At 54.6% G+C, this 27541-nt stretch overlaps 2 protein-coding genes across 3 annotated transcripts; one reads left to right on the top strand and one right to left on the bottom strand.

Moving 5' to 3' along the window:
• Positions 1-5081: 5081 nt before the first annotated feature.
• TRIM54 (tripartite motif containing 54) lies at positions 5082-22218 on the top strand. 2 transcript variants are annotated; one of them, XM_081001123.1, is made up of 10 exons: positions 5082-5514; positions 12127-12299; positions 13588-13759; positions 15517-15612; positions 16961-17194; positions 17389-17411; positions 18183-18307; positions 19941-20048; positions 21424-21474; positions 22088-22218. In XM_081001123.1, exons 1-10 carry the CDS (start codon positions 5347-5349, stop codon positions 22099-22101), a joined length of 1164 nt encoding a protein of 387 aa, XP_080857249.1. In that variant the 5' UTR covers positions 5082-5346; the 3' UTR covers positions 22102-22218. The 2 variants fall into 2 exon arrangements, with proteins under 2 accessions (XP_080857249.1, XP_080857250.1); XM_081001124.1 differs by having other exon boundaries at positions 5083-5514; positions 22091-22218.
• A 1876-nt stretch (positions 22219-24094) lies between these two features.
• UCN (urocortin) lies at positions 24095-24687 on the bottom strand (the record flags this gene model as incomplete). Its single annotated transcript, XM_081001237.1, has 1 exon — positions 24095-24687. The coding sequence occupies one exon, from the start codon at positions 24685-24687 to the stop codon at positions 24280-24282; it is 408 nt and encodes a 135-aa protein (XP_080857363.1). The 3' UTR covers positions 24095-24279.
• Between the last annotated feature and the right edge of the window lie 2854 nt (positions 24688-27541).

Here is a 27541-nt window from a genome sequence, read left to right as displayed (position 1 = left end):
TGATACATCATCCCAAACCAGTTTGAAGCTCCTGTCATGATACCAGTTTCATACTTTCAGACCTGGTAACATATCGCAAATCATGGTGTCTGTGTGCTATGCAAAAATCACTGTGGGAGAAACTGAAGGCAGCCAGAGCTGCTCTCAATTTCTGCAGCCCCTCTTAGCTCTTCCCGCCTGATGCAGCAAGCAAGTCCCAAAGAGCAGGCACTGGCAGGAGTCACGATGCCGGGAAAACTGAAGGCAGCTAATACCTCTCCATGGCTCCATCCTTCAGACATTGTCATATACCAATGTATCACAATGTTTAGCTGGTGATAAATCTCAGTGTTGGGATCCAGACATGGGAGGAATCCTATTGCTCCAGGGTGAGGCTTCCCATGCAGACGACCCCCTGGATCAAAGGGTCTCGGGCAGCCAAGCTGGGAAAAGACCCCTTTCTGCCCAGCACCCGGGAGAGTCGATGGCCTCAGTCTGTGGGAGGCGCCTCCTGCCGTGTCTGCAATGGCTTTCCCTTCCAGATGTTTTGGATCACAGCCCCATCAACCCCAGGGAGATGCAGGGCCTCCTGGGAGTTTTAATTCAAAAAATCTGGAGGGTGCCAGGATGGCAAAGGCAGGCTTAGTTATTTCTTACATATTGACATGATTCTCCCCTGAGGTTCAGGGCGGTGACGCTCCTTGGCTGCAGCTCACAGAACAGGACAATCAGTTGCATGGCCTAGACTCAGGGAACTGTAGAGCTGGAAGGGGACCCCAGGGTCATCTAGTCCAACCCCCTGCAATGCAGGAATCACATGGAACGCAACCGTTAGCTTTAGCAAAGTGTGGGGTGATCTTCATTCTCCACATCTATGTGTTGTTGTTTTTATCCTTCCCGCCTTTGGTTATTCATTCTGGATCTGGGCCCACTGAGCTGCTCGTTCAGATGAGCATCAGCCTGAGCCCAGGGTGCTGTTGAGGCAGCCTGGAATCCCAGCCGCTGACTGAGCTGCCGCATCACAGCACTGACTCACGCTTAGCCTGCGGTCGGCTGGAGACCTTGGGCTCCTCCTCGCAAGCTCTGCTGCCAAGGCAGGTGTCGCTCATCCCTCATTTGCGCGTCGGATTCATCGTACCCAAATGCAGAACTTGGGAAATGCTTTATTCATTGCTGACGCTGGTGGCTGTGGAGAGATCAGCCCCCCGCCTTTGCCTCCCCCCACCTTGAGACTATTATGGTGTAGCTGAGCAGTTTGAGGAGTGAGTGGGGCTGGCTTCCAGGGGTCCAGTTTCAAGTCAGCCTTAAGGAGCGCAAGACAAAGAGGGAGAGAAAAGGCAAGTGGGGGGGGGGCAGGGAGAGGTATAAAAGCACAGCATTTTCCAACTTAAACCGAGGCTGGCATAGCAGTTGAGCTGGTTTCATGATGCCTGGAAAAGAAGGACCCTCGGCGCGCCCAATTCTTTCACGATGGGGCTTGACTTGGAGGAGAAGCAGCCCAAATCCCCCCAGGTCAGTGAAGAGGGAGCCCAAATATTCCCTATTTGCAGGATGGCAGCATGACTTTCATGATGTTATTTATGGGGAGGTGGAGAGGCAAGAATCCAATTGGAGAGGATACACACACAACACAATGCTGAGCACATTGTTAAATTTGTGGAAGTGGCTTTAAGAGGCCTCTCCGTCTGTCTGTCTGTCTGTCTGTCTGTCTGTCCGTCCATCCATCCCTCCCTCTCTGGGCCTGCCGCAAAAGCCCTGTCATGGGAGGGGGGGCTTGTTGAGCATTATGGGTGGAAGCAGAAAGGGGGGGGCACAGAAGAGAAGCTAGAGGGTTCATGACAGGGACAGATCACATGGCAAAACGTTGCACTGCAAAAGACTTGCTCTGATCAGACCCACAAGATCTTGGCAGGGGGCACCCCTTGCACCACACCTCTGACGCGTCTTTGCTTCTGCCTCTGACGCGAGAGCCAGCGTGGTGTAGTGGTTAAGAGCGGTAGTCTTGTAATCTGGGAAACCGGGTTCGCGTCTCCGCTCCTCCACATGCAGCTGCTGGGTGACCTTGGGCCAGTCACACTTCTCTGAAGTCTCTCAGCCCCACTCACCTCACAGAGTGTTTGTTGTGGGGGAGGAAGGGAAAGGAGAATGTTAGCCGCTTTGAGACTCCTGAAAGGGAGTGAAAGGCGGGATATCAAATCCAAACTCTTCTTCTTCTTCTTCTTTAAAGCATTTCTAAACTCAATATTAAAAGGTGTCCCAATATGCATATATGAAATCAGGGGGAAATATGATAAAAAAGAGAAGAACAAACAACCTCTTAATAACAGGGGCCCAATCTTATGGGTCAGGGGAAGCTGCCGGGGGGGGGTTAAATCCCTGCCTCCACAAGATGCCCAAAGTGACTGGCAGAGGGTGCTTTACCTGCAGTGGGGGAAAGGGCGTTCCATAATGCAGGAGCAATCGTGGGAAATGCCCATTTTCAGGACACAGTCCGGCCATGCCAGGAGTGACATTTCCCCACATGATCTACAAAGGGGCAGGCAGTCCTTCAGGAAACTTTGTCCCAAGTTCATAGAATCATATAATTGTAGAGTTGGAAGGAACCCCAGGGGTCATCCAGTCCTACCCCCAGCAATGCAGGAATCTCAGCTAAAGCAGGTGGACAGCTAACCTCTGTTTAGGAACCTCCAAGGAAGGAGAGTCCACAACTTCCCGAGGGAGACTGATTCACTACTGAATAGCTCTGACTTTCAGAAAGTTCAGCACTTGATATGTATGTTGGCAGCATGACTTTGTCCATGGGCTGATGGACAGCCAGTGTCGGTTCCCTCAGCAGGGATATCCCTCAGGGATACCTGCAAGCCCAGGTGCTCCACTCAGCAACCTGTTGTGAACAGCTCTGTAATCTTCAGATGAAGGGGGGCATATGAATTTAATTATTATTAATAATGATAACCTGACTGCCACATTTTGCATCTGATGCAGCTTCCAGACCAGCCCTAAGGGAAGCCCCACACTGCAGGCATTGCAGTAGTCCAGCCATGAGGTTACCAACGTGGGAATCGTGGCATTTCCTAGACAGGAAAGGGCATACCTGGGATACCAAGCTGTTGCTCCTCAGCCCTTCTCACTGGGGATGTTCCCAGGGCACCCACCCCTAAACTACTTCCTGTTCCCTCTGAGGGGGCGCAACCCTTTTTAGAACTGGTAAACTCTCCAACACCTCACCCACAGAGTCTCCACTTTACAGAGATTCAATTTACTCGTCCATATCCAGCCCCCCCCCCACTGCATTCAGGCCCCAGTTCAAAACAGTCACAGCCTCCTTTGTTTCAGATGTAACAAAGAAAGAGATCTCCTCATGACTGCTCCGTCTAGGGATGGTATGCTCCATGCAGGGACTGTGCCGCCCCCCCCCCCGAGGCTGCCTGGCACCTCCCTGGTAACAGAGGAGGAGGAGGAGGAGATCTTGCTGGACTTTCCAGTTGCGCACTTCCTCTCACAAGGCACAAGAACAGGGACTTCTCCATGCTGGTCCCTTTCCAATTCCCTCCAAAAGAGTTTGCTGGAACCTGGCTCCATGTCCCTGCCCTCAGACGGAAATGCAAGATCTCCCTTTTCACGGAACTTTTAAAATAACTCAGTGGTACTACACGAACTTCCTCCACAAACTATATTTTGGCCATGCATATTGTCAGAGCTGCTTCCAGATCCTAGCTCACAGAGGATCACGCTAGCCAGCGATCATTAAATAAAAGTCTTTATTGAGTTACAGTTTCCATTCTCAATCTGCTGCGTGCAACTCTACGTCTCATGGTTAGATCGGCGAAGCTCCGTCTGAGTCTCCGCCCCTTGTACACCAACTTAATATCCTAGCCCTGCTCCACCTTTTCCGCCTGACTGTTCTTCTCTGGGTCCCTCTGCCCCCCGGGGTCTCTTCCTTCCGGGATTCTTCTGACGCCGACCCCCCGGACCCTCCTGTCTCCTTGCGCCGGGCTTTAGGACCTGGCTCCCTTTCCGGGCTGCCTACTGCGCCACCTTCCTGTGCATTTGAACTTGGCGCGCGCGCCAAACCTTCCACCTTCCGTCTGACCGTTTCTTCGCTCCCCGATGGAGGTGTGGCCACTCCTGACTCGTGCCCTCCCCCCTGTTGTGAGCTGCCAGCGCTTGATCCCTGGCGCCCTTCCTCTTCCCTGCTCTCTGGCGGTGACGCTGGTCCCGATTTCCAACTGCTCCCCTCTGAGTCCCCTCTGGCTCTATCTTCCTGGGGTGTCCCCCTAGGCTCCCCCCTTGCCCTGGCCACTGGTGCTCCTTTCTGTGAATCTTCTGATTCACTGGAAAGACTCGGAGATCTCGGGTCGTCGTCATCACTCATCTTTTCTTCTGCCTCCTCCCCCTCGCTCTCTGTTTCCTCCCTTGCCCTTGCCTCTGCTCCTGAACCCCTGACACATATGTTCAACCCAGATTTCCTAACATTTTTTAAATAAGTGGATGGAATGTCCACAGAATTCTCAAGTGATCGAGTTCCACCACAAACTCTCTGCCGACGTTTGCTGCTTGGATGCTTTCAAAGGTTTTGTGCAAAAGAATCTGAGCTGAAATCCAAAGGGATTTTGGGGTGGCAGATTGAATTGGGTGGTGTGTGTGTGTGTGTGTGTGTGTGTGTGTACATACCTTGTGCAGTTTATGACAACAGCTCACCTTCTGGCTCTGCTTAAGAGAAGCAGGCAGAGTCAGAGTTTGGATCTTGCCTGATACACAAACAAGGACTCCAGTAAATGTCACTCTTTCAGTCTCCTGAATGCAACCCCTGCTTTTCTCGCTACAATACAATGTGGAAAAGGGAAAGAGGGGCGGTTCCAGGGCTGAACCCTGAGATGGAAAACATGGCCTGTATCAGAGGAGACCCCCTCTGGCCACCCCCCGCTTCCCAGGCCAAAGATGTCATTGCCTTGTTGAGGAACAGTGACTAAGTGTCACCTGATGCCACTGACAGCTGCTGTTGCTTCTCCCCTCTCTGACCCCCTTCCAATTGCTGGGACAAAAATGGCAGCTGGGATGCCATTGGGATCATGTGACCCCCTAAAAATAGCCTGGTAGGCCCAGGACAGGGGTGGGTGGCCAGAAGCAGCTCCAGAACGAGGCAGACAGGACTTCCAGGGGCGAGGGCAGCCAGGCGGAGGCCCAAGGACCAGGCCAGGCGAGAGGGAGCCAGGCAGGGGCCAAGGCAGGAAGGGGCCAAGGCCGCCAGGGAGACGAGTGAGGGACAGATAGGGGCAGGGAGAGGAAGAGGGCAGAGGGAGGCCTGGGGTGTCTGTCCACAGTTGCCCACCGAGCCCCTTGGAGTGCGCAGGGGCGGCTGCGGGGATGAACTTTGCCGTGGGCTTCAAGCCGCTGTTGGGGACTTCGCAGAGCATGGACAACCTGGAGAAGCAGCTCATCTGCCCCATCTGCCTGGAGATGTTCACCAAGCCGGTGGTCATCCTGCCCTGCCAGCACAACCTCTGCCGCAAGTGCGCCAACGACATCTTCCAGGTGAGGGCCAGCGGCGTCTCCGCACCTGCCCGGCCAGCTCTCAGCTCTGGGGTGGAAGTGGGTGGGTTTTGAGGCCCCCCGAGTTATCCAGCAGGGAGGGCGTCACGGCCAGCGACTCTCCTCCTTTGCTCTTTGCTGTGAATCTGCCTGAGGTATTTCAGAACAACTTGAGCCAAAGCAAAAGTGGAGAGGAGCCGCCTGCCCCAAAGAAGACTTTGAGGTGTGGGGAGAGAGCGGGGGGGGGGGGCAGGAGGATGAGTGGGCTAAGGAGGGTGGGGGGCTCAGGCACTGGACACAGCTCCTGGAAGGGGGACGTGATCAGGAGAGCAGCACTGGCTGGCGGTGCACAGAAGCAGGGCGGTGGAGTGGTCAGAGTGCCAGACTCGGACCTGGGAGAGACTCGGGTTCGAATCTCACCCTGGCCATGATGCTCAATGGGTGGTCAGTCGTGGCCTAACCTACCCGGCAAGGGTGTTGGGCAGATCAAATGGGGAGGAGAACGATGTACAGCCCCTTGAGGTCCTGGGAGAAAAAGGTGGGATAAAATGACAATAATTAAATAGCAATGTGACTCCTTCCTATCTCCATCGTGGTCCATCCCTGGCCCCCTAATGAGGAAGGGAGGGGGAAATGGAGGTGATGGGGAGGAGCAGCCGGGTGTGGAAGGCAGATGGCTCTCCAGCAGATGTTCTTGAGCTGTGATTCCTGCGTTGAGGGGCTGGACTAGATGACCCTTGGGAGTCCCTTCCAACTCTACAGTTCTCTGATTCTATATATGCGACCTGCATTAGGCTTCCTCCATCTTCAGCTGCTCTGATGTGTGTGTTCAGGCATTCGCACATCAACATCGTTGCTTCCTGCAAGTAATGAGGTCAGAAGAAAATGAAATGCAGGGCAGATTAAGTTAACTAAGAACAAGTCATCAATAGCACAGACATTATTCAAAGCCTGGCTGCTGGATCAGGCCCACGTAGCGCAGCATCCTGTTTTCACAGATGCCCAAATGGGAAACCACCAGGCAGGATCTGAGGCCAGGAGCCCCGTCCCCGCTTGTGGTGTCCAGCAACTGGGATTTCTGTGGAAGCAGAGCCATTCTGGCCAGGAGCCATTGAGAGCCTCTCTTCCCCCATGAATGTGCCCAGTTCAAGTTGGTGTCCCTGGCTGTCTCCTGTGGGAGGGAGTTCCATAGTTTAACTACACATGGCGGGAAGAAACACTTTCTTTCATAAATTCTGAATCTTCCAATATCCAGCTTCCTTTAATGTCCACATCTTCTGGTGTGATGAAAGATAGAGGAAAACTTTTCTTCATTCTTTTTCTCCAGGCCAGGCATCATTTTATAAATTTCAGTGTCCCGATCCAATGCGTGAGGCTTTTAGCCTCTTGATAAATTGCAATTCTGTGGTTTCCTGTTGCAGCCTCCCTTCTGAAGTTCTTTTGTTCCAGGATCTGGTCATGTAAGGTCAGCTCCAGTCTTCTAGGCGGTCAAAATGTTCCCTCGCTGTTCTTTTAATATTGCCATTTCTGATGACGGATTTGTATCCATTTATACTTTTAGGTTTGCAACGTGCAGAAGGGTCCTTGTTGGCAGGAGAAGGCAGGCATTGCAATGCAGGAATCCCAGATGCTGTGGGTGGCAGGATTAGGCCCTGTACAGTGTCTCTACTCTGGAGATACTAGTATGGGACCTAATCCCGCCAGGATGAGGACAAAGGGGGTCTCTGGGTCTGGGTCTCTGTTGTGTGTACGAATTGTCTGTAAGAAAGTGGAGTCCTGCAGCCCAAGGCCTGTCAGAAGAGAGCGTCTGTCGTTGCCCAGGATGGTTTTAAATGGGACCTTTGGAAGTCCTATGGAGCAACCTTCTTTTCTGCTGCTCCAGAGAGGAGGACCCAGGCCAATAGATTCAAATGTCCAGAAGAGAGATTCCACCTAAACATTAGGAAGAACGTCTTGATGGAAAGAGCTGTTCAACAGTAGAACGGTCTCCCTTGGGAGGAGGTGGACTCTCCTTCCTTGGTGGTTTCTAAGCAGAGGTTGGAGGGCCATCTGTCATGGATGCTTTAACTGAGATTCCTGCATCTCAGGGGGTTGGGCTGGATGACCCTTGAGGTCCCTTCCTACTCTATGATTCTTTAAGTGGGAGCAAGTGGCGACCTGACATTCTCCTTCCACATCTGATTCTTCCTTCCTGGGATCCCCCTATTCTGGAGTTCCCTCCACTTAGTTGGGTGGGTATTCCAGTCTGAGGAATGCCTGGCGTACATTTTTTCGTTGTGAGCTTCTGACGAGTCTGAACAGATGCCGTTCCCTGGGAGGGCTTGGCTGTGGACAATGGATTTTGTGATGTGCTTTGGATGGGAGCCAAAAGCAGGTCAGCATGCAAAGCAGGCAGTAGGTTTCCTATTTAAGGTGAGGTTTATTTGTCCATTATGTAGGCGGAGAAGAGTGGACCTCTTTTGTGGAGCAGCCTAGGGAAGAAGTTCCCAAACCTTTTTCTTTTTGGAGGGGGCACCCCTCCCCAGTGCCCCCCACCCTCCCCTTGACTGGTTGGTTGGAGGAGTACGCCTCTGTGGTGAAGACAAAATTTTGGGAGGTTGCAGAGCCTACTTTGGCTGTAGAGACTGATGCAGGAGAGACATATTTTGTGGCAGCTGAGGCAAGCCACTAAGGAAGAGAATAACTTGAGGAAATTCAAAACAGGAAGAATTAATTGTATTCAAAATCCAGTATACCTGAAGGAGTGTCTCCACCCCCATTGTTCTGCCCAGATGCTGAGATCCAGCTCCAAGGGCCTTCTGGTGGTTCCCTCCCTGCGAGGACCAGGGAACCAGGCAGAGGGCCTTCTCAGTGGTGGCACCCGCCCTGTGGAACGCCCTCCCTTCAGATGTCAGGGAGATAAAGAATCACACAACTTTTAGGAAAATCTGAAGGCAGCCTTGTATTCGGAAGTTTTTAATGTCTGATGTTTTATCACATTATTATTGTTATTGTTATTGTTATTGTTATTGTTATTGTTATTGTTATTCTGTTGGCAGCCGCCCAAAGTGGCTGGGGAGACCCAGCCAGATAGGTGGGGTATAAATAATAAATTATTATTATTATTACTACTACTACTATTCTGCAAGATGGATGAACTTGATCCAGTGATACTGGCTTTCCAAATTCTGATATTGACACTTCCAGAGACCCCTGCTGCCCCCTTGCCTCTTGGGGCCTTCCTAGTTAATCCCCCAGAAGGGGCAGTACTACCCACTTTGGAAGCCACTAGTTTAGGCGCTCAAGCACCTCCTGCCTGTGAATCCAGGTGATGAAAGACACGGTCAGTTTATCCCAAGAGCAGGTCAGGGTTTGGGGGCACAGGAGCAGATTGTTCTGAGCCAGGCACTGAGACGCTGAGCGGAAGATGCATGTTTCCCCCCAAAGCTGAAGTAATTATGGGTTTCATAGCGCAAAGAGGAATTGTTTCAAGGATGCTCTGATGACCTTCCACATGGTGTGTGTGTTGTTGTTGTTTAGTCGTTTAGTAGTGTCTGCCTCTTCATGCCCCCTGGACCAGAGCACGCCAGGCACTCCTGTTTTCCACTGCCTCCTGCAGTTTGGTCAGACTCATGCTGGTAGCTTCGAGAACACTGTCCCACCATCTCGTCCTCCGTCGTCCCCTTCCCCAACATCAGGGTCTTTTCCAGGGAGTCTTCTCTTCTCCTGAGGTGGCCAAAGTCTTGGAGCCTCAGCTTCAGGATCTGTCCTCCCAGTGGGCACTCAGGGCTGATTTCCTTCAGAATGGAGAGGTTGGATCTTCTTGCAGTCCATGGGACTCTCCAGAGTCTCCTCCAGCACCAGAATTCAAAAGCATCAATTCTTCGGCGATCAGCCTTCTTTATGGTCCAGCTCTCACTTCCATACATCACTACTGGGAAAGGTGTGTGTGTTAAGGATGTCGTAATATTGACAGCAGGAAGGATGGCGTTTTCTGAGAGGCTGCCAATGGACTGTAGTTCCAGCAGTGGCCAACCAGATGCCCAGTATGGGGAACCCACAAGCAGGATCCGAGCGCAAGAGCAGCCCTCTCCCCTCCCTCTCCCTTCCAGGGCCTTCCAGCAAATTCAGAGGCATTTTCTGCCGTGGGCTGTGGAGGCACAGCAATGCCACCAATCAAATAATGATGTGAAATTTGGGGCCTTTGCCTCCTTGGTTTTCTCTCTCTCTGCCTTCCTCCCACCCATAACCTGCAGATGCCCCTTTCCCTAGACTCCAGGTTCATGGAGGTGATAGAGGGGTCTGTGAGGGCTATTTTTCTGGAAACAGAGATGCCTAAACTCACCATGAACACCTCCCTCGTTCTCTGCGAATGGCAATGGCACTCACCTGAGAGGGACTGGTCAGCATGGGCATAGCAGGGACGGATGGACAGCTTTCCTCAGTCCCCCCCATCCCCCCTAAATCAAGCAAATAAATGAAAATACGTAACTAACTGGCCAATTGTGTCACAGATAACTCTGTTCTCTCCCCCCCCCCACACACACATAGTGCCTGCCCCGCCCAAAATAAATCCTGGCTACACCCCTGCCAGCAAGTTCTGGCTGAAAAAAACCCTTGTTCTACAGTCAGGTAACACCCCCCCCCCCCCCAAAAAAAACACATTCTTCCTTACAGGAAACTTAAATAGTCCAAGCATACCCAAGGCCCAAATCTGGGGACCAGTCAAGAAGAGGTGCCACCCAGACCCCACGACACAAATTGTGGGGGAAGAAGGCCTCTGAAGCGGAACACATCTCTGTCCACCTGCGACCCCAAAAAACCCAGAGGGGTCATCTTGGAACACGCTGGCAAATCTTACACCAAAATCCACAGTTGCAGGAGGGCTTCATTTTGGTTTGGTGTGGGTCAGCAAACTTTTTCAGCAGGAGGCCGGTCTACTGTCCCTCAGACCTTTGAGGGGGGGGCGGACTATATTTTTTTGGGGGAAATGAACAAATTCCTATGCCCCACTGTTACCGGAAAAATCCAAGGGCTCCCTTGGACAAAAAGTAAAGACACCAAACCAGAGTAAATTGGAGCAAATCAGCAGCCTGTAGGCTTGGCCTTTATTGAACTGTTGCAACAGGGTGCTCCCCTCACTTGCAGGAGAGAGGAGGGACCCAGAAAAATGGTGTGCAAGGCCTTATAAAGACTTTTGAAATTGCCACCCTGTAGATCAAGCCCACCCCCAGAAACATCATGCATACATCACAGAAAGGAGGGGTTGAGGGAGGGGTGGTGGTGGTAACCTGAGTGTCCTGTCACCTGGCTGGTTCCCTTCTCCCCCTCCCCATGAGTCATTTTCAGAAGACAAAAGGTAGTCGCAGTTTCCTGCCCCCTGAGGGGGAATCCAATCACTGTTCTTTTGTTATAGTCCGTGTTGAATCCACTCGTGTATGCAGTCCGTTGTGTTGTTGATGGTCTTCTGTCTGAGACCATCAGGGTTGGCATAGCAACTGGGCAGGGCTCCTGTGGATGTGCTGGGATGTTCAAGGGATTATGGTGGCCTGTATCAAACCTTCCCCATTTTGTAGTCCTTCCTTCATGGAGTAAAATAAAAGTGGAACAGTGCAAATCCGATGTATGGTTGATTTTCTATGAATTTATAACAGAAGCGTAGTGTATGTAGTGTGTGAGTGTGAGTGTGTGTGAAGTTTGTAGGAACTGAATGATTGGGGGGGGGGGTTTCCTGCTACACCACAAATATCCCAGAGATGCATTTTAAATAAAAGCACACATTCTACTCATGAAAAAACACGCTGATTCCCAGACCGTCTGCGGGCCAGATTGAAAAGGTGATTAGGCCAGATCCGGCCCCTGGGCCTTAATTTGCCTCCCCATGGTGTGGAGGCTGCCTGGCTGCTGCTTCCAAGGGAAAAAGCTGGAGCAACTGTGTTCTCTGGAGGCTGGTCCTGGGGGGTGGGATGAGGGAGGGGGAGCCGTTTTCCCAAGGGGGGGGGTGTCTCTCTCTATCCTCAGCAGCGCCACCTAGTGGCCAAAGGGGAAACCATGAATGGAGAAAGACAGCAGGTCCCTTGCCACACCCACCCCTAGATTCAAACTGTGGGGCTTTGCACACTCAGCTAGGTTGTGCTCCCTTGGCTCCTGAGGGAGGAAGTGAAGCTGCTTCTCTTCCAGCTATTTAACCAGGCAGGACAGACGTGTCTGAACTTGCTCCAAAGTACATGCTTAAGACTATAATCTATATTTTGCACACAAGACTATCCTACCTGTGTTCCCCTTGCTGCTGCAAGGAATAATGCATGACTCCAACCTTGGGATTTAGTAAGTAAAGCTTTTAAAGTTACTTAAGAGTGTGTGGTCTGTTGCTGGAGGGTAGAGAGAAGGGGCCATGAGCTTTAAAGCAGATTAAACAGGATATTCAAAAGGGTTTTCCAATCTACATTCCCACGTTATACTGCTGCTTAATTTTGGGACTGTTTTAAACTTTGCTGGGGGCTCTCTCCTGTTGGAGAGGGTGCAAAGCCCCACGTTTTGAATCTAGGCACCCAGTCAACTATATTTTTAACTACCCACATGTGGGTCAGATCTATTTTCCGCCCCCCACAGTGACCCCTCCTGCCTCCCCCACAGGCCTCCAACCCTCTCTGGCAGTCGCGCGGTTCCACGTCGGTGTCCTCAGGAGGTCGGTTCCGGTGCCCATCCTGCCGGCATGAAGTGGTGCTGGACCGGCACGGCGTTTATGGGCTGCAGCGCAACCTCCTCGTGGAAAACATCATTGACATCTACAAGCAGGAATCCTCTCGGTAAGCAGTGGGCAGGGAGGGGCGCTCAGACCTCCCAGGGGCCCCCACCTCTGCTCACAGGCATGTCCACCCTGAGGCTTCCCTTCCGGCCAAATGAGGGAGCAGCTCTCAGATTCTGGCTCCTCCCCTGGGATTCCCGCATCGCAGGGGGTGGACTAGAGGACCCTTGGGGTCCCTTCATACTATACAATCTATGATCCAATAACCAGCACATCTTCCCCTCCTCCTGCAAAGGGGCAAATGAGTTTCAACCTGCAGGACACTTTTTGCATTAGCCCACATCAAAATACACACAAGCCAGAGCTTTTCTGCTTTTCCCAAACCTTGCCAGGTCTGCAGAACCTAAGCTGCTTTTGTTGGCTGCCTGCTCTGCTATGTTTCTGCTCCCTCTTCCTGGGTCGGCTTCACATTTGCAGCACCAAGGCCTAGAAACAGAACCATGTAACCCTCTATTTATTAGTTGGTTGGCTGCATTTCTACCTCACCTTTACCTACGGGACCTTACGGTCTTCAGACAAAAACATCTTGGAGGTCCCGGGACACAGGGAGGTCAGGCTGGCCTCAACCAGAGCCAGGGCTTTTTCGGCTGTGGCCCCGATCTGGTGGAACGCTCTATCGCAAGAGACTAGGGCCCTGCGGGACTTGACATCTTTCTGCAAGGCCTGCAAGACGGAGCTGTTCCACCAGTTCTTTGGCCAAGGCACAGTCTGACCCCCTCCTTTGGTAATTCTTCACAGAACTCTAGCCCAATGGTTGCCATCAATTTGATTTGAACTGATTTTATAATGAATTGATTTTCGAATGTATTACTGTATTTTACTGTTGTTAGCTGCTCTGAGCCCGGCTTCAGCTGGGGAGGGGGGGATATAAATAAAATTTTATTATTTTTATTATCTCAAGGGAGCTCCAGGTGCTGCAACCTGGTTCTCCCTCTCCTTGTTTAACCCCCACAACACCCCTGCGAGGCGGGTCAGGCGGAGAGAGGCAGTGACTAGCTGAAGGCCATGCCCAGTGGAGATGTTTAAACCGTGGTCTCCCAGGTCCCAGTCTGACCCTCTGACCACTGGGCTACACTGCCTCTGAGGGTCAGGCACTTTGGCCTGCGGCATCCCGGGTGAAGGCGGTGCCCCAGTTCTACACTGGTTTGAGGTGACCATGACAAAAGACACCCCATTCAGGTCCTTTCCTGGCCAAATCGGGAACATTTGTCTCAGGGGTGGGTTGAGGAGGAGGGGCAATGTCTGGGGGGTTCACCCAGCCTTTCCTTCTCCCTGCTGTGCCCCCCCAGACCCCTCCATGCCAAGGCGGAGCAGCAGCTGATGTGTGAGGAGCACGAGGACGAGAAGATCAACATCTACTGCCTCACCTGCGAGGTCCCCACCTGCTCCATGTGCAAAGTCTTTGGGGCCCACAAGGACTGCGAAGTGGCCCCTCTGACCAACATCTACAAGCGCCAGAAGGTACCAAGCAGCAGAGGCAGCGGGGGGGGGGGAGACTCTGCCCTCTCCCTGCAGCCCCACTGGCACTCTGGCCTGAGCAGGCAGGGGCGGGGGCAGAGGGGGCAGGAGCTGCCTTTGGCTTTGGAGCCCTGGACACAGTGGTCCCACACCACCTCCGAGAGACTCCAGGGGTTCCAGTTGCTGACGCAGGTTCTGTTTCCTTGGAATGAAGGTCAGCGGAGACTGTGGTGCCTTTAGGGTTTCATTTACCCATATATACAAAGGACAGGACGCGGGTGGCGCTGTGGGTTAAACCACAGAGCCTAGGACTTGCCAATCAGAAGGTCGGCGGTTCGAATCCCCACGACGGTGTGAGCTCCCGTTGCTCGGTCCCTGCTCCTGCCCACCTAGCAGTTCGAAAGCACAAAGGGCAAGTAGATCAATAGGTACCGCTCCGGCGGGAAGGTGAACGGTGTTTCCGTGCGCTGCTCTGGTTCGCCAGAAGCGGCTTAGTCATGCTGGCCACATGACCCGGAAGCTGTACGCTGGCTCCCTTGGCCAGTAAAGCGAGATGAGCACCACAACCCCAGAGTCAGCCACGACTGGACTTAATGGTCAGGGGTCCCTTTACCTTTACAAAGGATGGGCACAGGATGGAGGGGCTCCCAGCATCAGCACCCTGACAGGTCTTGCTTCTCCATTAGCTGCAGCTTTGGATTCAGCACAGAACAAGCAGGTCTCTGTGTCTCCAACTTCCAGCCTTCTCCCAACTCTGCTCAGCTCACCCACTTCACACTGGCATCTAAGGGAGGGGGTGCAGGAGAGCCCCCCCCCCCATTAGCCTGCAGGGCCCCCTCACAGATCTTGCAACATGACGAGGACACTGACAGTGGTCAGCTGAGGTTGTCTTTGTGGGAATGTTCAGGGTGGCAGGAGAGGATATATTGTTTATTTATATCCTTCCAAACTTGTGCTAGCAAGTTCCTTTACTTAGCAGAGTTACATTCCCCTTCTTGCACGCACAGCAGATAGCTGGTTGCAGGCTCGTGGGAGCCTCTCACTAGCATACAATTCAGTCTGTCTCAGATTGAATTGTACATTCCTGGTAAGTTCTCTTAAAAGGATAAAAACATGACAATCTTATTGTCAGCTGGATTCCTGAAGGCACACTTAGTTACAAATATATACATGTGGATCTACCCCATATGGAGGAATAATCCCAGTGCTTCTGCTGGCTGGCAGCTAGCAGAGCATTCCTAGCTGAGAAGCGGGTTGAATGAAGAAGTGAAAGAGAGAGTCCTGCGTGATTCGTCCTTTTGTTACCTGGACAGGTAAGGTCACGCCCACCTCTAGTCACATGCAAAGGAAGAATGCTCCAGCCCAGGAGGAACAGGAAGTTTTGACTGGCTGGACCAAGGGTCAGCAAACTTTTTCAGCAGGGGGCTGGTCCACTGTCCCTCAGACCTTGTGGGGGGCCGGACTATATTTTGGAAAAAAATAATGAATGAATTCCTATGCCCCACAAATAACCCAGAGATGCATTTTAAATAAAAGGACACGTTCTACTCATGTAAAAACACGCTGATTCCTGGACCGTCTGCAGGCCGGATTTATAAGGCGATTGGGCTGGATCCGGCCCCTGGGCCTTAGTTTGCCTACCCATGGGCTGGACCAAACATCCCCTTGCATGTCCACTCTAGGAAAACAAGGAATGTTGTATTTGACTGCTCCCAGTGGATTACATCCCACAGCCTTCCTCCCTCTTTCTGACTGGGCAGGGGGAACTGAGCGATGGCATCGCCATGCTGGTGGCTGGGAACGACCGGATCCAGGCCATCATCACCCAGATGGAGGAGATCTGCAAAACCATTGAGGTGAGTGGGGAGGAGCCTCCATGCTCCCCCTGGGCGCCCGGCTGGGGCTCGTCTCTTCTGGTGGATCCTCTGCCCAAGTGGAATCTGGGGAGAAGAGGCCCCCCTGTAGAATTTGCAGGAAATTCTGAAGCCCCAGGAGATCTCTGAGCCGATTTTAAAACCTATCATTATATAGCCTTAAACCTTCAAAGTTGCAGTTTCCTTCGGACCCCCCTCTGGGGCCACAAGGTGACTCACGAATAAAGGAAACGGGTGAGTCCTGCCAAGGGGCCAACTGAGCCCTGCCCAGATGGTGGCAAGAGGCCTTTTCAAAACCTGGCAGGCTGGTGGTTTCTAAAGTGGGTGGTAGTGTCCCCTGGGGGGCAGTGGGACTACTGGGGGGGGGGGGCTAAGATGCAGTGGGGTGCTGGAAGGTCAAATTAATCTCTGGCTTCAGGGTCACTGGGTCAAGTTCATCCAATCTGGCATATTAATTAAACTTAATAGTTTAAATTGCATTTTGAATAAACATGCAATTCATTGTTTTGAATTTTATTGTGTTGCTGTTGAACGATCCTTTCTATAGGGTGGGGTGGGGGCCTCTGGGGCAGAGGCTCAGAAAGGTTTGGGAGCCCACCACTGTTGTAAACAAAATCTGCCCTTTTCCCCTTATAGGGTATCCAAGAGCCCATATAGAGTCCTTACATAGGTTCCCTATTGGTAGGAGAAAATAGCAGAGGCCAACCAGAGAATATTGAGAAGCAAAGCAGCTAGTAAGCCTGATCTTTATTGATCTGTTGCAACAGGGTGCTCCCCTCACACGCAGGAGAAGAGGAGGAGGAACCCAGAACGATGGCGCGCAAGGCCTTATATAGACATTTTAAATTCCCTGCCCTGGAGCTCAAGACCACCCCTCCATACATCATACATACATCACAGAAGGGGTGTAACCCAAGACCACCCCCCAGATACATCATACCTACATCACAGAAAAGGTGGTTTACAGCAGAAATCTGGGTGGTTTGTTTATCTCCTGTCTGGCAGGTTACTTTATTGGATCCCTTGGGAGCCTAGCCAGTCTTTTGTAACGATAAATACTTAGTTTCTGAGCCAGGTCACAGGCTCACACCCTACTCATATCTTAAATGTGCCCTTAAGACAGGATTTGTGAAGGAAAAGATAATGGGGAGGCTTTTCCATTTTCCTTTGTCCTTGCAGAGAAAACATATGCTCAGTTTGGGAATCAAAATGGTTCCAGGTCGGTCTTCCCGTGCTGATGCTTGGTTGGTACACTTATGAACATCTAAGATATCTAAGACCTCAGAATTCCTATCACCCCGTGCTAACCTGCTTCCCGCTCCCCTGGCAGGACAACGCACGGCGGCAGAAGCAGCACCTCTGCCTGCGCTTTGACTCCTTGTACAGCATCCTGGAAGAGCGCAAGAAGGAGCTTCTGCTGGAGATCGGGCGGGAGCAGGACGACAAGCTCCAGCGGGTGCGGGGCCTGATCCGCCAGTATGGGGACCACCTTGAGGTCTCCTCCAAGCTGGTGGAGTCAGCCATCCAGTCCATGGAGGAGCCCCAAATGGCCGTCTACCTCCAGGTACATGCAGGTGGGGCGGAAGGAGCGGGACGATGGACAGCTCAGGTCTGCGGGTGGGGGGGGGCAGAAAAGAGTGGGAGGGGCTGTGCAACCCCGGGGAAATCAATGGTCCCCTTTCGGTTTGTGAAGGGGGTTGTTCAAAGGGTTCTACCTGCCAGGGCTGGTGCTGAAACGCTCTCTTTCTTTTCCTACAGCAGGCAAAGGAGCTGATCAAAAAGTGAGTAGCATGAGATGGGGAGCAAGGAGCAGAGCCTCTCGCATCTTTCCCAGGGGGCCAGGGGCTCAGCACCACCCCACAGACCAGGGGCACAACGGTGGGCCCAGCCAACAGAAGTGGGCAGCCCTCACCCAGGCGCCAAAGTTTCACCCCCTGACTCAGCCCCATATTGGCTCTCCTGGATCCTCTTGACCTTGAGGTTCCAAACCGGGAGGCCCCCCCCCGACTCTCCCCCCCGAGCAGCTGGGTCTCTCTCTGGGTTCAGAGTCAGACTTAGTGCAAGTCCAGCTATGGAATAAGCTGGCTCTCCTTCACAAATAGTCTGGCAACAGCTAGGGAAGTAAGTTTAAAAATAATATTTACTTGGTTTATATTCATGCGTTGGATCACAACAATGGCAGCAGTAAAAGCTTTGCAGGCAAAATACTTCCATGTCCAGGATAACCTGCATCCAAAGCCGGTCAAAGGAAGAGGGGCAGGGACAGGAAGTGTCCTCCAGGAATGCAGGGGAAATGACCTCACACAGAGCCCTCTCTACCAATCGTATCTCTATGGTCTGAGTATCCGCCTACCAGCAAGACAGCCCAGTGTTGTTAGTCCCAAGAATATGCATTTGTTAAATTTGGCTGCTAATCTCCCACGCTATGGAAGGGAAAGGATATCGCGTTTCTTCACACACTTTGTGCTGCAACACAGGTGTAAAGTTGGCCTGCCTGTCTTCCTGCCTGGTGAATGGGCTCGGTCCGACCTCTCTCCTCCTTTTCCCCGCAGAATCACAGACATGTCCAAAGTCTCCATGAGCAGCCACCCAGAGCCTGGCTATGAAAGCATGGACCACTTCACGGTCAACATCGACCATGTGGCGGAAATGCTGAGGACAATTGAATTCCAGACAGGTGAGACTCACACCTGGACCAGAAGGGGATGGGAAGAAGGGGAGACTGCCACCGGCTGGCCATCTCCTTCCCTGGGCAGAGCTCAGGATCGCTGGCCTGCTGGGCTGAGCCGCAGTCAGGGAAGGAGCTGGCATCACCTGGGACACAAGGAAGAGGGAGCCCCACTGAGCCTGTCTGCTCCCCCAACCCCAATATCCTGGCAGACAGCAATGAAAAGCTGGCAGTTTTAGTCTGAAGAGCGTTCACAGAATCCTAGAACTGTAAAGTCGGAAGAGACTCCAAGGGTCATCTAGTCCAGCCCCCAATGTTGCAGGTACGATTGTGTCTGTGTCTGCACAGAAGACACCTAGAACCCTGCTTGCACCTGCCAGCACAGCAGACACTTGGGCTTCCAGAAAACCTTTGACAAAAAATTATGCACGATTGATGCAGAGAGAGAAAATGTCCCTTCCCCATCTCCATGAGATCCTGCAACTTTTCCTGTGGTGGTGGGTGGGCAACAGTGTGGGATGTGACATCACAGAAAGCAGTCAAGTACAACATTTCCTGTTTGCCCAGAGTAGACCCACAGGGGGATGTTGCTCCAGGCAAGAGGACTTCCTGTCACACCTGGTCTGGAGCATCCTCCCCCTGCATGTGACCAGGTAGATGGGTGTGACCCAGGGCGACCCCATAAAAGGGCTGGTCACGCAGCCATCTTCCCTTTTCCGCCTTATTTCATCCTGATGCCTTTTGCTGTCTGCTGCCCTCAGCCAGCAGCACATGGGCTCATCCCCCATATGGGGATGAACCCGCACACTCTTCTCTAACTACAAGCTAAAGTCTGCCTTCAGGATCATACTGTGAACTGAATGTACCGTATTTTTCACCCTATAGGACGCACTTTTCCCCCTCCAAAAATGAAGGGGAAATGTGTGTGCGTCCTATGGGGCGAATGCAGGCTTTCGCTGAAGCCTGGAGAGCGAGAGGGGTCGGTGCGCACCAACCCCTCTCGCTCTCCAGGCTTCGCGGACCTCTCCGCAAGCAGCGGGAGCGCTCCCCCTGCTTGCGGAGAGTTGCCTGCACGCTGAAGCCTGCGCGCGCTGAGCTCAGCGCGTCCAGGCTTCGCGGACCTCTCCGCAAGCAGCGGGAGCCAGCGCTGGGCTCCCACGGCTTGCAGAGAGCTGCCTGTTTGGGGGCTGGGGTAGGGGGAAGCTCGGGCTTCCCCCGCCCCAGCCCTGCGCCTGGGGGAAAATAATTTTTTTCTCTTTATTTCCCCCCCAAAAAACTAGGTGCGCCTTATAGGACGGTGCGTCCTATAGGGCGAAAAATACGGTAAGTAAATATAAGAATAAAGACACTTCTTTATAAGAAGTTGTGTCTTTATTCTTTTTAAGAGGGAACAAAGGGGAATTTGCCAGGAACAACCCAATCTGGACAAGTCAGACTGGATTGCTTAACTCAAGAGATTCTAACGAATCTACCAACTAGTTTCCTGCAATATACAGGGGAACGTGCTCTGCTACTAGCTCACTAGCATGAGCGCGGAAGGATAATATTCAATTCATATATCCTCTCCTACTATCCACAACATTTCCAGCTGAAGGAAGGGCTTTCTTCACAAGGTGTCCCTGTCTTTCCTCCCCACTTTCAGATGCTGCTGGAGAGGACACGGAGCAGGAGGGGCTTGGCCCAGAGGGGGGCTTGGAGGCAGAAGAGGGAGAACATCTGGAGGGGACAGATGCCCCCGAGGGGACGGAAGGTGAGCTGGGACTGGAAGGGAGAGGGGGCAAGGGGGGCTGGCCTGGGGCTGCTTGGCGGTGGGGCTGGGGGGTTGGCACAGCCATCAGGCACCGTGAGTTCTGGGTGGGTCAACGAGACCTGGGTTCCGGAAGAGTCCATCAATCTCACACCCGCAATTTACTCAGGAAGCCAGGAATGGGTCTGTTGGAAGATGCATGACGGATAAGAGAAATAACTTCTTCACGCAGTGAAGAGTCAAACTGTGGAACTCCCCTCCTCAGGAGAATATCAAATTCATGGAGGAGGAGAGGGCTATCAAGGGAAGCCACAGGAGGGGAGGGGGCTCTTGGGATCAGATCCTGCTTCCTGGTTTCTTTGTGGAGCATCCAGCACTGGCAGACTTTGGGCTCTCAAATGTCAGCAGCAGCCTAGAATTGCCCTCCTCCTTGCTCTCCGTTCTACAGCATTGCTGTGGTGCCCCCTGCCGTGCGGCACCCAGTATGACTGCGCTGCTCAGGCGGCTGTGGAACTGCCTCTGCACCCAGGTGGCCCCCGTGCGAGAGGAGGCTGGGCTGGAGGGGCCAATGGCTGCCGGACCCAGTCGGTTTCTCTTCCGTTCTGAAAGCAAATCTGGTGGCGGTGGTGGGAGAGCTCTTCCTGTCCCTCTTCCAGTGATGGGTCTCTGTGGAACTGATTGCCTTTGCTGTTGTAGAAGCTTCTGTGTAGAATCATAGAACGGTAGAGCTGGGAGGGACCCCAAGGGCCATCTAGACCAACCCCAGAGGTGGCTTTAGGGTGTCATCACCGGTTTGGCTGCAATGGGCGCCGAGCTGCAGAGTGTAGAACAGAGTGCGGGGGGGGGGCACCAAATTTTAGCACCACACAGGGCACTGCTGAAATCGGAGACCCCAAATTGACCACTGCCGACCCCCTGAAATGCACGCATCACAGGTGAAGAAGACAAAGAAGAGGAGGCCAGGACTGCTCAGCTGGCTTTGGCCGGAAGCATTCTCACTCCATCAGGGTCCAGGCAGGCGGCAGCATAGGCCAGAGGTCACATCCCATAATAGAGGGAAGGTCCATTGTGCTTGGTGGTGGGGCACCTGCTCTGCTTGCAGGTACGCTCCCCCATCCGCCCCAGGGGCTTCAGAGATCTTGGGGGGCCGCTGTCCCCTAAGCTCAATTGACCAAGCAAGGGCCTCACTCTGCGCCAGGCACCTGCTTCCTCTCTTTCTCTGAGCTTGGGCTCAAACACGGGCCCTCCCCACTGGCAGAGCCTGACGTGTGAACCAGAGTTTCTTTGTAGAGTTGAATGGGATCCACAGAGTCATCTAGTCCACCCCCGGCAATGTCATGGGCTTCAGGGCTCTTGGGTCTCTCTTTTCTCTGCCTAGATGGAGAGAACCTGCCCCGGCTGAGGCCAAAGCCAGCGAGTGCCTCTCATGGTAAGTGAGTCCTGGATGTCACCCTGGGAGACCCCATAAAAGGGCTGGTCACGCAGCCCTCTTCCCTTTTCTGCCTTAGTCCATCCTGGTGTCTTTTGCTGTCTGCTGGCCCTCAGCCAGCAGCACATGGGCTCAGCTCCCATATGGGATGAACCCACACTCTCTTCTGTAACTACAAGCTAAAGCCAGCCTTCAGGATCATGCTGTGAACTGAATGTAAGTAAACTTCCCCAGCACACCTGCCTCAGGCCAAATGAGGCTCCTGGGGGCGGGTCAGGAACGTGGATGTGGCTCCAGCTCCTCCTGCCCCCCCCCCCTTGGGGATCAGCCTGGCCATGAGCTCTGTTGAGCATCTGCAGCCCATTGGCTCAGCACTGAGTGGGGCAGTCTGGCTTCCCCCCAAGGCATCTCCCCGCCTCCAGAAGTTTAAAAATCTGAGGTTTTTAAAGAAAACCTGAGGACTCCCAAATGCACAGGGCTCCCACGCCTCCTTGCTTTTCTGCTCCGAGCTGGACGTAAAAGAGAAATTGGGGTGGGGCTGCCCTCTCTCTTCCCGCCGATGAGCCCAGGCACCCCCTCCCCCAATGCTGAGTGTGGCTCTTTCCCCCTCAAGCAGGTCAGCACTGAGGAGTCAAGCAGCAGCGCTCCCCCCGCCGCCCCCGCCAAAGGACTTCCTCGCTTTCGCCAGCACGTTGCCGAGTTTTTAATCTGCCGAGAGAATAAAGTTGTGTCACGTTTGCTAAAGCCGCTGGTTCCAGATCCCGTTTTCCTTTTTGTGGGAAGGGGCGCTCTCTCGGCCTGAGGCAACAAGTGGAAGTGGCATTGGGGGTCCCAGGGGTCATCTAGTCCAACCCCGCTGCCATGCAGGAATCGCCGCTAAAGAATGGAATGAGGCGAATGGAAGAGGCTGGACGAGGGCAGCGGGGAATCCGGAGACAAGCGCTCCCGTTTCTCCAGCGCCCCAGCCGGGCTGCCGAGGAGGAGGAGGAGAGGCGGGGAGGAGCCACAGCGTGGACCACCCGGAGACCCCGGGGGGAGGGGCGAGGGGCTGAAACAAGGGCAGAACCCCCCCCCCCCGTTCCCCCCAAGCTGAAAAGATCCGAAAACTTTTCCAAATAAGCGAATCGCTCCAACCCCTCGATGGACCTTTCCCGAACCTTTTCCAGCTCCACAAAATCATTTTTGCTCTGAGAGGAGAAAAACTTTCCCACGCCACGCATCATTTAATACGCATGGACTGCGTCGCCTCTTCCTCCCTTTTCCCTAAACTAAAAGGTCCCAAATGCTGCTTTCTGCGCAGGGGAGCAACCACTCCACCCCCCTGACCGTTTTGGTTGCGCTTTTCTGAACTCTGCAATATCTCTTTCGAGGCGAGGCGGCCAGAAATGCACACAGTTAAATGTCGTCACACCATCGATTTGCATTTCTATAATCACGATACTGGCAGTTTTATTTCCAACACCTTTCCTAAGGATCCCTCGCGTGAAATCTGCCTTTCCCGCACCTGCCGCGCGTGGCGTCGCCCTCCTCACTCAGCCTCCCCCTCCTCGGATCCCGGATCATGTCGCTCCTCGCCCCTCAGCTCCAGTTCAGACCCCACAAGAGTGTATGTGAAATTAAGATTTCCCGCCCCCAAATCTTGCATATCTTGACACTTCTTAGTATTGGGTTGCGTTTGCCATTTTATTGCCCGTTCACTCAGTTCGAAGAGATCCCTTCGGAGCTACTAATATTAATACCGTCAACAACAACAACAACAACAACAACAACAACAACAGTAGTAATAAATAGTGGAAAATAATAAATCCATATATTTTAAGAGTGATGGCTGCCGCGTAACCAAAGTGGCGGCGAGAAGGGATGCGTCTCCATTTCCTCCTCTCAATTTACGCTCCCTGCCGACTCTCAATGCAGCTCTTGCGGGGGGGGGGGGGGTTTGCTGTCCACGGTGCTGATGGTCGCGGCCAAAGTCTTCATTTGGCGAGGGAGCAATTTGGGTGGGATAATCCTGCACCGTCCCAGGACCAGGATGGGGGAGCCGCGTCTGCACGGACAACCCTGAGAGGTTGGAAAACGTCTCTTCCTCCACACAACCCCCCTTGAGTTGGGCTATGGGGGGGGGGAGAGCAGGTTTTCCGGAGAGGAGAGCCGCAACTTCTATCATCACCTCCCGCTGCGCTTGCCCACCCCGTGACACGCTTCTTTGGAAGGAAGCCCCGCGGGATGACCGTGGGACTGACTTCCGAAGACACAGAGGGAGCAGGATGAGAGCGCTTCAAGTTCGCCAGCCTCTCTTGGAGCGGCTTAGCGTGGTTGGGGTGTGTGTGTGTGTGTGTGTGTGTGTGTGTGTGTGTAACTTCAAGGGAGGAGAGAACTGCCTCTTCCCCCTCCACCCCACTGAGATTCTCTCCCCGCAGCAAAAAAATTCCCTCCCTTCCCAGCGCCCCCCGCAAGAGCATAAAGGGAGCGTGTCCCGCTGGGCAGTTCAGTGGCTGATCCTTGGGGCGAGTGGTTGCGCTTCCACCCAGCGCGTCTCCTGGACTTCTGCGCTTCTCCCGCCGGGCAGCCTCCCCTCCCCCGGTCCACAGAGGAGGGATCCCCCCTCCAGCCTCCGTCCTCCACTCCCGGTTCTCCTCCTCCCCTCGCACGCCGAAAAAAGCGCTCCGTCTCCCCCTTCATCGCACCAAGAGCGCCCCGTCTGCGCCTTCTCCTCCCGGGGCGGCTGGTCTGGGGCGGCCTCCTTCTGCGGGCGGGCCGGGCGGAGGAGACCGAAGACGGTCCGGGGCCGGCCGGCCTGTGCGGGTCTCACTTGCCCACCGAGTCGAAGAGGAGGCGGTTCTGCTCGGCCTGGGCTTGCTGGCTCTGCGCCCGGGAGATCTCCATCATCTGACGGAGGAGGTGGAAAGTCAGGTCGATGGAGAGCGGCGGGTCGCGGCGCTTCAGGCGCTCGGCCAGGCGGCGGCGCAGCAGCTCCCCGTCGGGGCCCCAGCGCGGCAGCGAGCGCACCGGCAGGGCCACCCCGTCGGGCCCCGGAGCCGGCAGCGGGGGCGGAAAGGGCCAGGCGGCGGCAGGGTCCTCCCCCCGGAGCAGGAGCAGCAGCCGCAGCCGCAGCCGCAGGCTCAAGCGGCGCTCGGCGCTGCCGTCGACTCCGAGAGCCGCGTGTGACACCAGCAGGAGCGAGGCCACGAGGATGGGCAGCGGTGCCCGCCTCATGCTGGGGCGGTCCAGGCCTAGAGGGGGAGAGGAACAGAACATCAGGAGAGCCCCGGAGCCGCCGGATCAGGACCAAGAAGGCCCGTCGGGGCCCGCAGCCGCTTCTCGCAGTGACTGGCCGGAGAGCAACAGGGCTCAGTCGCAGCGCGCCAGGCAGAGGCTGAAGCGGCCCCGACGCCCACCTGTAGAGCAGCTCTTCAGCCCCCCGCCACCCCGTCCCTCCTCCAGCTCTTCCCCCCTCATGTCCCCCGGGCAAACTCTAGGGCAGAGAAGACTGCGCCCCCACCCACGTCCCTCACCAGCCATCTCTCAGCCGCTCCGGGTGTCCGATGCCAACAGGGGGCGACACGGGGCAGCCACGGACCAGGCTCCCTCCGCAGGAAAGAGGTTTTTCTCCGCCTTGGCGTGAGGAGATCTTCCTCTCTAATTCTTCTTCTTCTTCTTCTTCTTCTTCTTCTTCTTCTTCTTCTTCTTCTTCTTCTTCTTCTTCTTCTTCTTCTTCTCCTCCTCTCCTTTTTTCCGCCCTGCGACGCCGGGGACTGTCTCCCCACGGTGTCCTTGCCAAGCCGGGAAGAAGGGTGCGCGGAGCCGCGGGAGGAATCTTTATATAGAGCAGGCCGGGAGATCCATTGACGTCAGCTCGGGACATGGACTGATTGCCGATGGAGCGGGCGGCGGCGGCGGCCCCCGAAGGACCCTCCTGGGACGGAGGAGAAGGAGTCGCGGCTCCCCCTGCGCGGCGCCCTCGCCCCCGCCGGGAAGCGGGCGGGATTCTCGCCGCTTCTGCAGCTGAGCCCCAAGGCTGCGCGCAGGAACCTCTGGACGTCTGTCCTGAACTCCACGGCACTCGAGCCCCCGACGCCCCGCTCCCCGCTTGGCCTTCTCGCGCCCCCCGGTTACCCCTCCCGGCTCCGGGCTGCGTGACTATGTCGGAGGGGCTGCACCGACTGAGAGCGATAGACTGGAGAGGAGGGGCTGTGGGTGCGGGACAGCGAGACTCCCCCCGCCCCAATAAAAGCACAGAATGAATGAATTCTAGAGTTGGAAGGGACCCCGAGGGCCATCTAGTCCAACCACCTGCTATGCAGGAATCACGTTAAAGAATCACTGATATAGAACTTAATAGTTGCAAGGGACCCCGAGGGTCATCTAGCCCAACCCCGTCCAATGCAGGAAGGTGATGACTGGGTGGAGTTCGGGCTGGAAGCATCTGGGGAGCAGAAGCAAGGCCGCGGGGTTTGTTTCTAGTCCACCGCGCTTCCCTGAACACAAGGGTAAGAAAGTTGAAACTGCAGGCGGCACAGAAGTCGTAGGCTGTTTCCCTAAGGAATCTGATCCTCGGGCAGTGCGGTGGGGTACGCGCGAGGATGGGGGGGGGGGAGTAGCACCTAGCAGTCAGCGCGTTCAAGAGAGGGTTCCGGGGGATTTATTCCCAGTTGGTCACTTGAAGGGGGTTTCTGCCCTCGATGCAATATCTAATTTACTTTAGTTATTAATTAAAAAGAAACAAACAACATAGCCGAAGAGGAGGACCACTTTGTCCCATCTCCGCGTCCCCTCACTAGGTGCCCTTAGCAGGCTGAGATTCTGAAGCGTTGCTTCAGGCTCAAGCACTCAGAGACCAAGAGGAGAGCCAGACCTGGGCTGCGGGGAACCCCAAAGTCAGGCTGTCAAAACTGGGGTCAAGGCTAGAGGGACAAATCCCCATAGGGCAGAGCCAGGAAGCAGCGGCCGGCCGCCGAGCTGACCCAAGACACTCGCCCTCCGGCCGCTGTCACGGTGGAGTGGGCAGGGGGGAATTTGGCGGTGGGAGGGGGCAAGATTAGCGCTTGCTGCGGAGGAAGCTGTGGTTTGGGAGAACCTCGTCTCCCCCCTCAGGCGAAATCACCTCACAGGGCACAGACTGCCTTCCATGTCCGCCGGGGAGAGACATGGCCACATGCTCAGGAACAGGGGGCTTCAGGGGGTTGGGCTAGATGACCCTTTGAGGGCCCGGCAACTCTACAATTCTAAGCACGCCGAATTCGGCCGGGAGCAGCCGCTGTCCGTGGTGCTGAACAGGCGCGACCGCGACCGCTCTCCCTGCCCCTGTCCAGCCTCCGGGTCTGGAGACGCGCCTCGCTTCCCCAGAGCGCAGCCCCGAGCGGTTGTCCTCTGCTACCCCGACTCCTCCTTGCTGGGATGTTGCCCAAACTGGCGCCCGCGAGCCCTTCCGCCCAGTCTCCCCAACCATCATTCCTATAGCCATTAAGGTCTCCCTCGACGCCAGGGGCTGGGTTAAGGGAGGGGGTCAGGCAGGGGTCCTGCTTCCCGACCTCCGCAGCGGAAGGAGGGCTCATAGTGGCTGGGAAAGGTCTCGGCTCAGGGTGGGGGGGGGGAGAGAGAAGCAGATGCTCGGAGTGCGGAAGGGCCCAGGTTCAATCTTTGCGTCCTCAGGTGAGGCTGGCAAAGACTTTGGAAACCCTGGAGAGCCTCTGCCGGTGGAAGCGGACTGTCTGGGGACAGAGGGGTCGCTCGGAAGTGCCCTTTCCCTCCCCGTGGGGTTTCAGGGTCCGGGGTTTCGGGAAGGGCTCGATAGGCTGCCATGGAAGTCTCGGCCCGGCTAACCTCACCGCGAGGTCTGCGAGCGCCTTTCTTCCCCCAGCCGCTTAGTGCGGCAACCTGCTCCTCGCCTCGCAGCCGGAGCCCCCCGGAGGCCATTGCACTGACCTCATCCAAGTGCCTTTTAATTGAGCATCTTTAGGGCTCCCGCTTCTGGAATGAGGGAGCGCAGGGGAGCGAGGCATACTTTGAGGTGGGGGTGTCCCTAAAGGACAGGTCCTTGCAAATCGTGAGCCACGATGGGAAGTGGGAC

Source organism: Podarcis pityusensis (assembly GCF_964106645.2).
Source record: "Podarcis pityusensis genome assembly, chromosome: 3".
Lineage (NCBI taxonomy): Eukaryota > Metazoa > Chordata > Lepidosauria > Squamata > Lacertidae > Podarcis > Podarcis pityusensis.
This window is presented reverse-complemented; position numbering and strand designations above follow the sequence as displayed.

What these genes read in the sequence shown, in the direction of transcription:
- TRIM54 (XM_081001123.1), top strand. Translation starts at nt 5,347, where the DNA reads ATGAACTTTGCCGTGGGCTTCAAGCCGCTGTTGGGGACTTCGCAGAGC. An exon ending in AGATCTGCAAAACCATTGAG is followed by an intron (nt 15,613 to 16,960) that starts GTGAGTGGGGAG and finishes CTCCCCTGGCAG; the next exon opens with GACAACGCACGGCGGCAGAA. An exon ending in AAATGGCCGTCTACCTCCAG is followed by an intron (nt 17,195 to 17,388) that starts GTACATGCAGGT and finishes CTTTTCCTACAG; the next exon opens with CAGGCAAAGGAGCTGATCAA.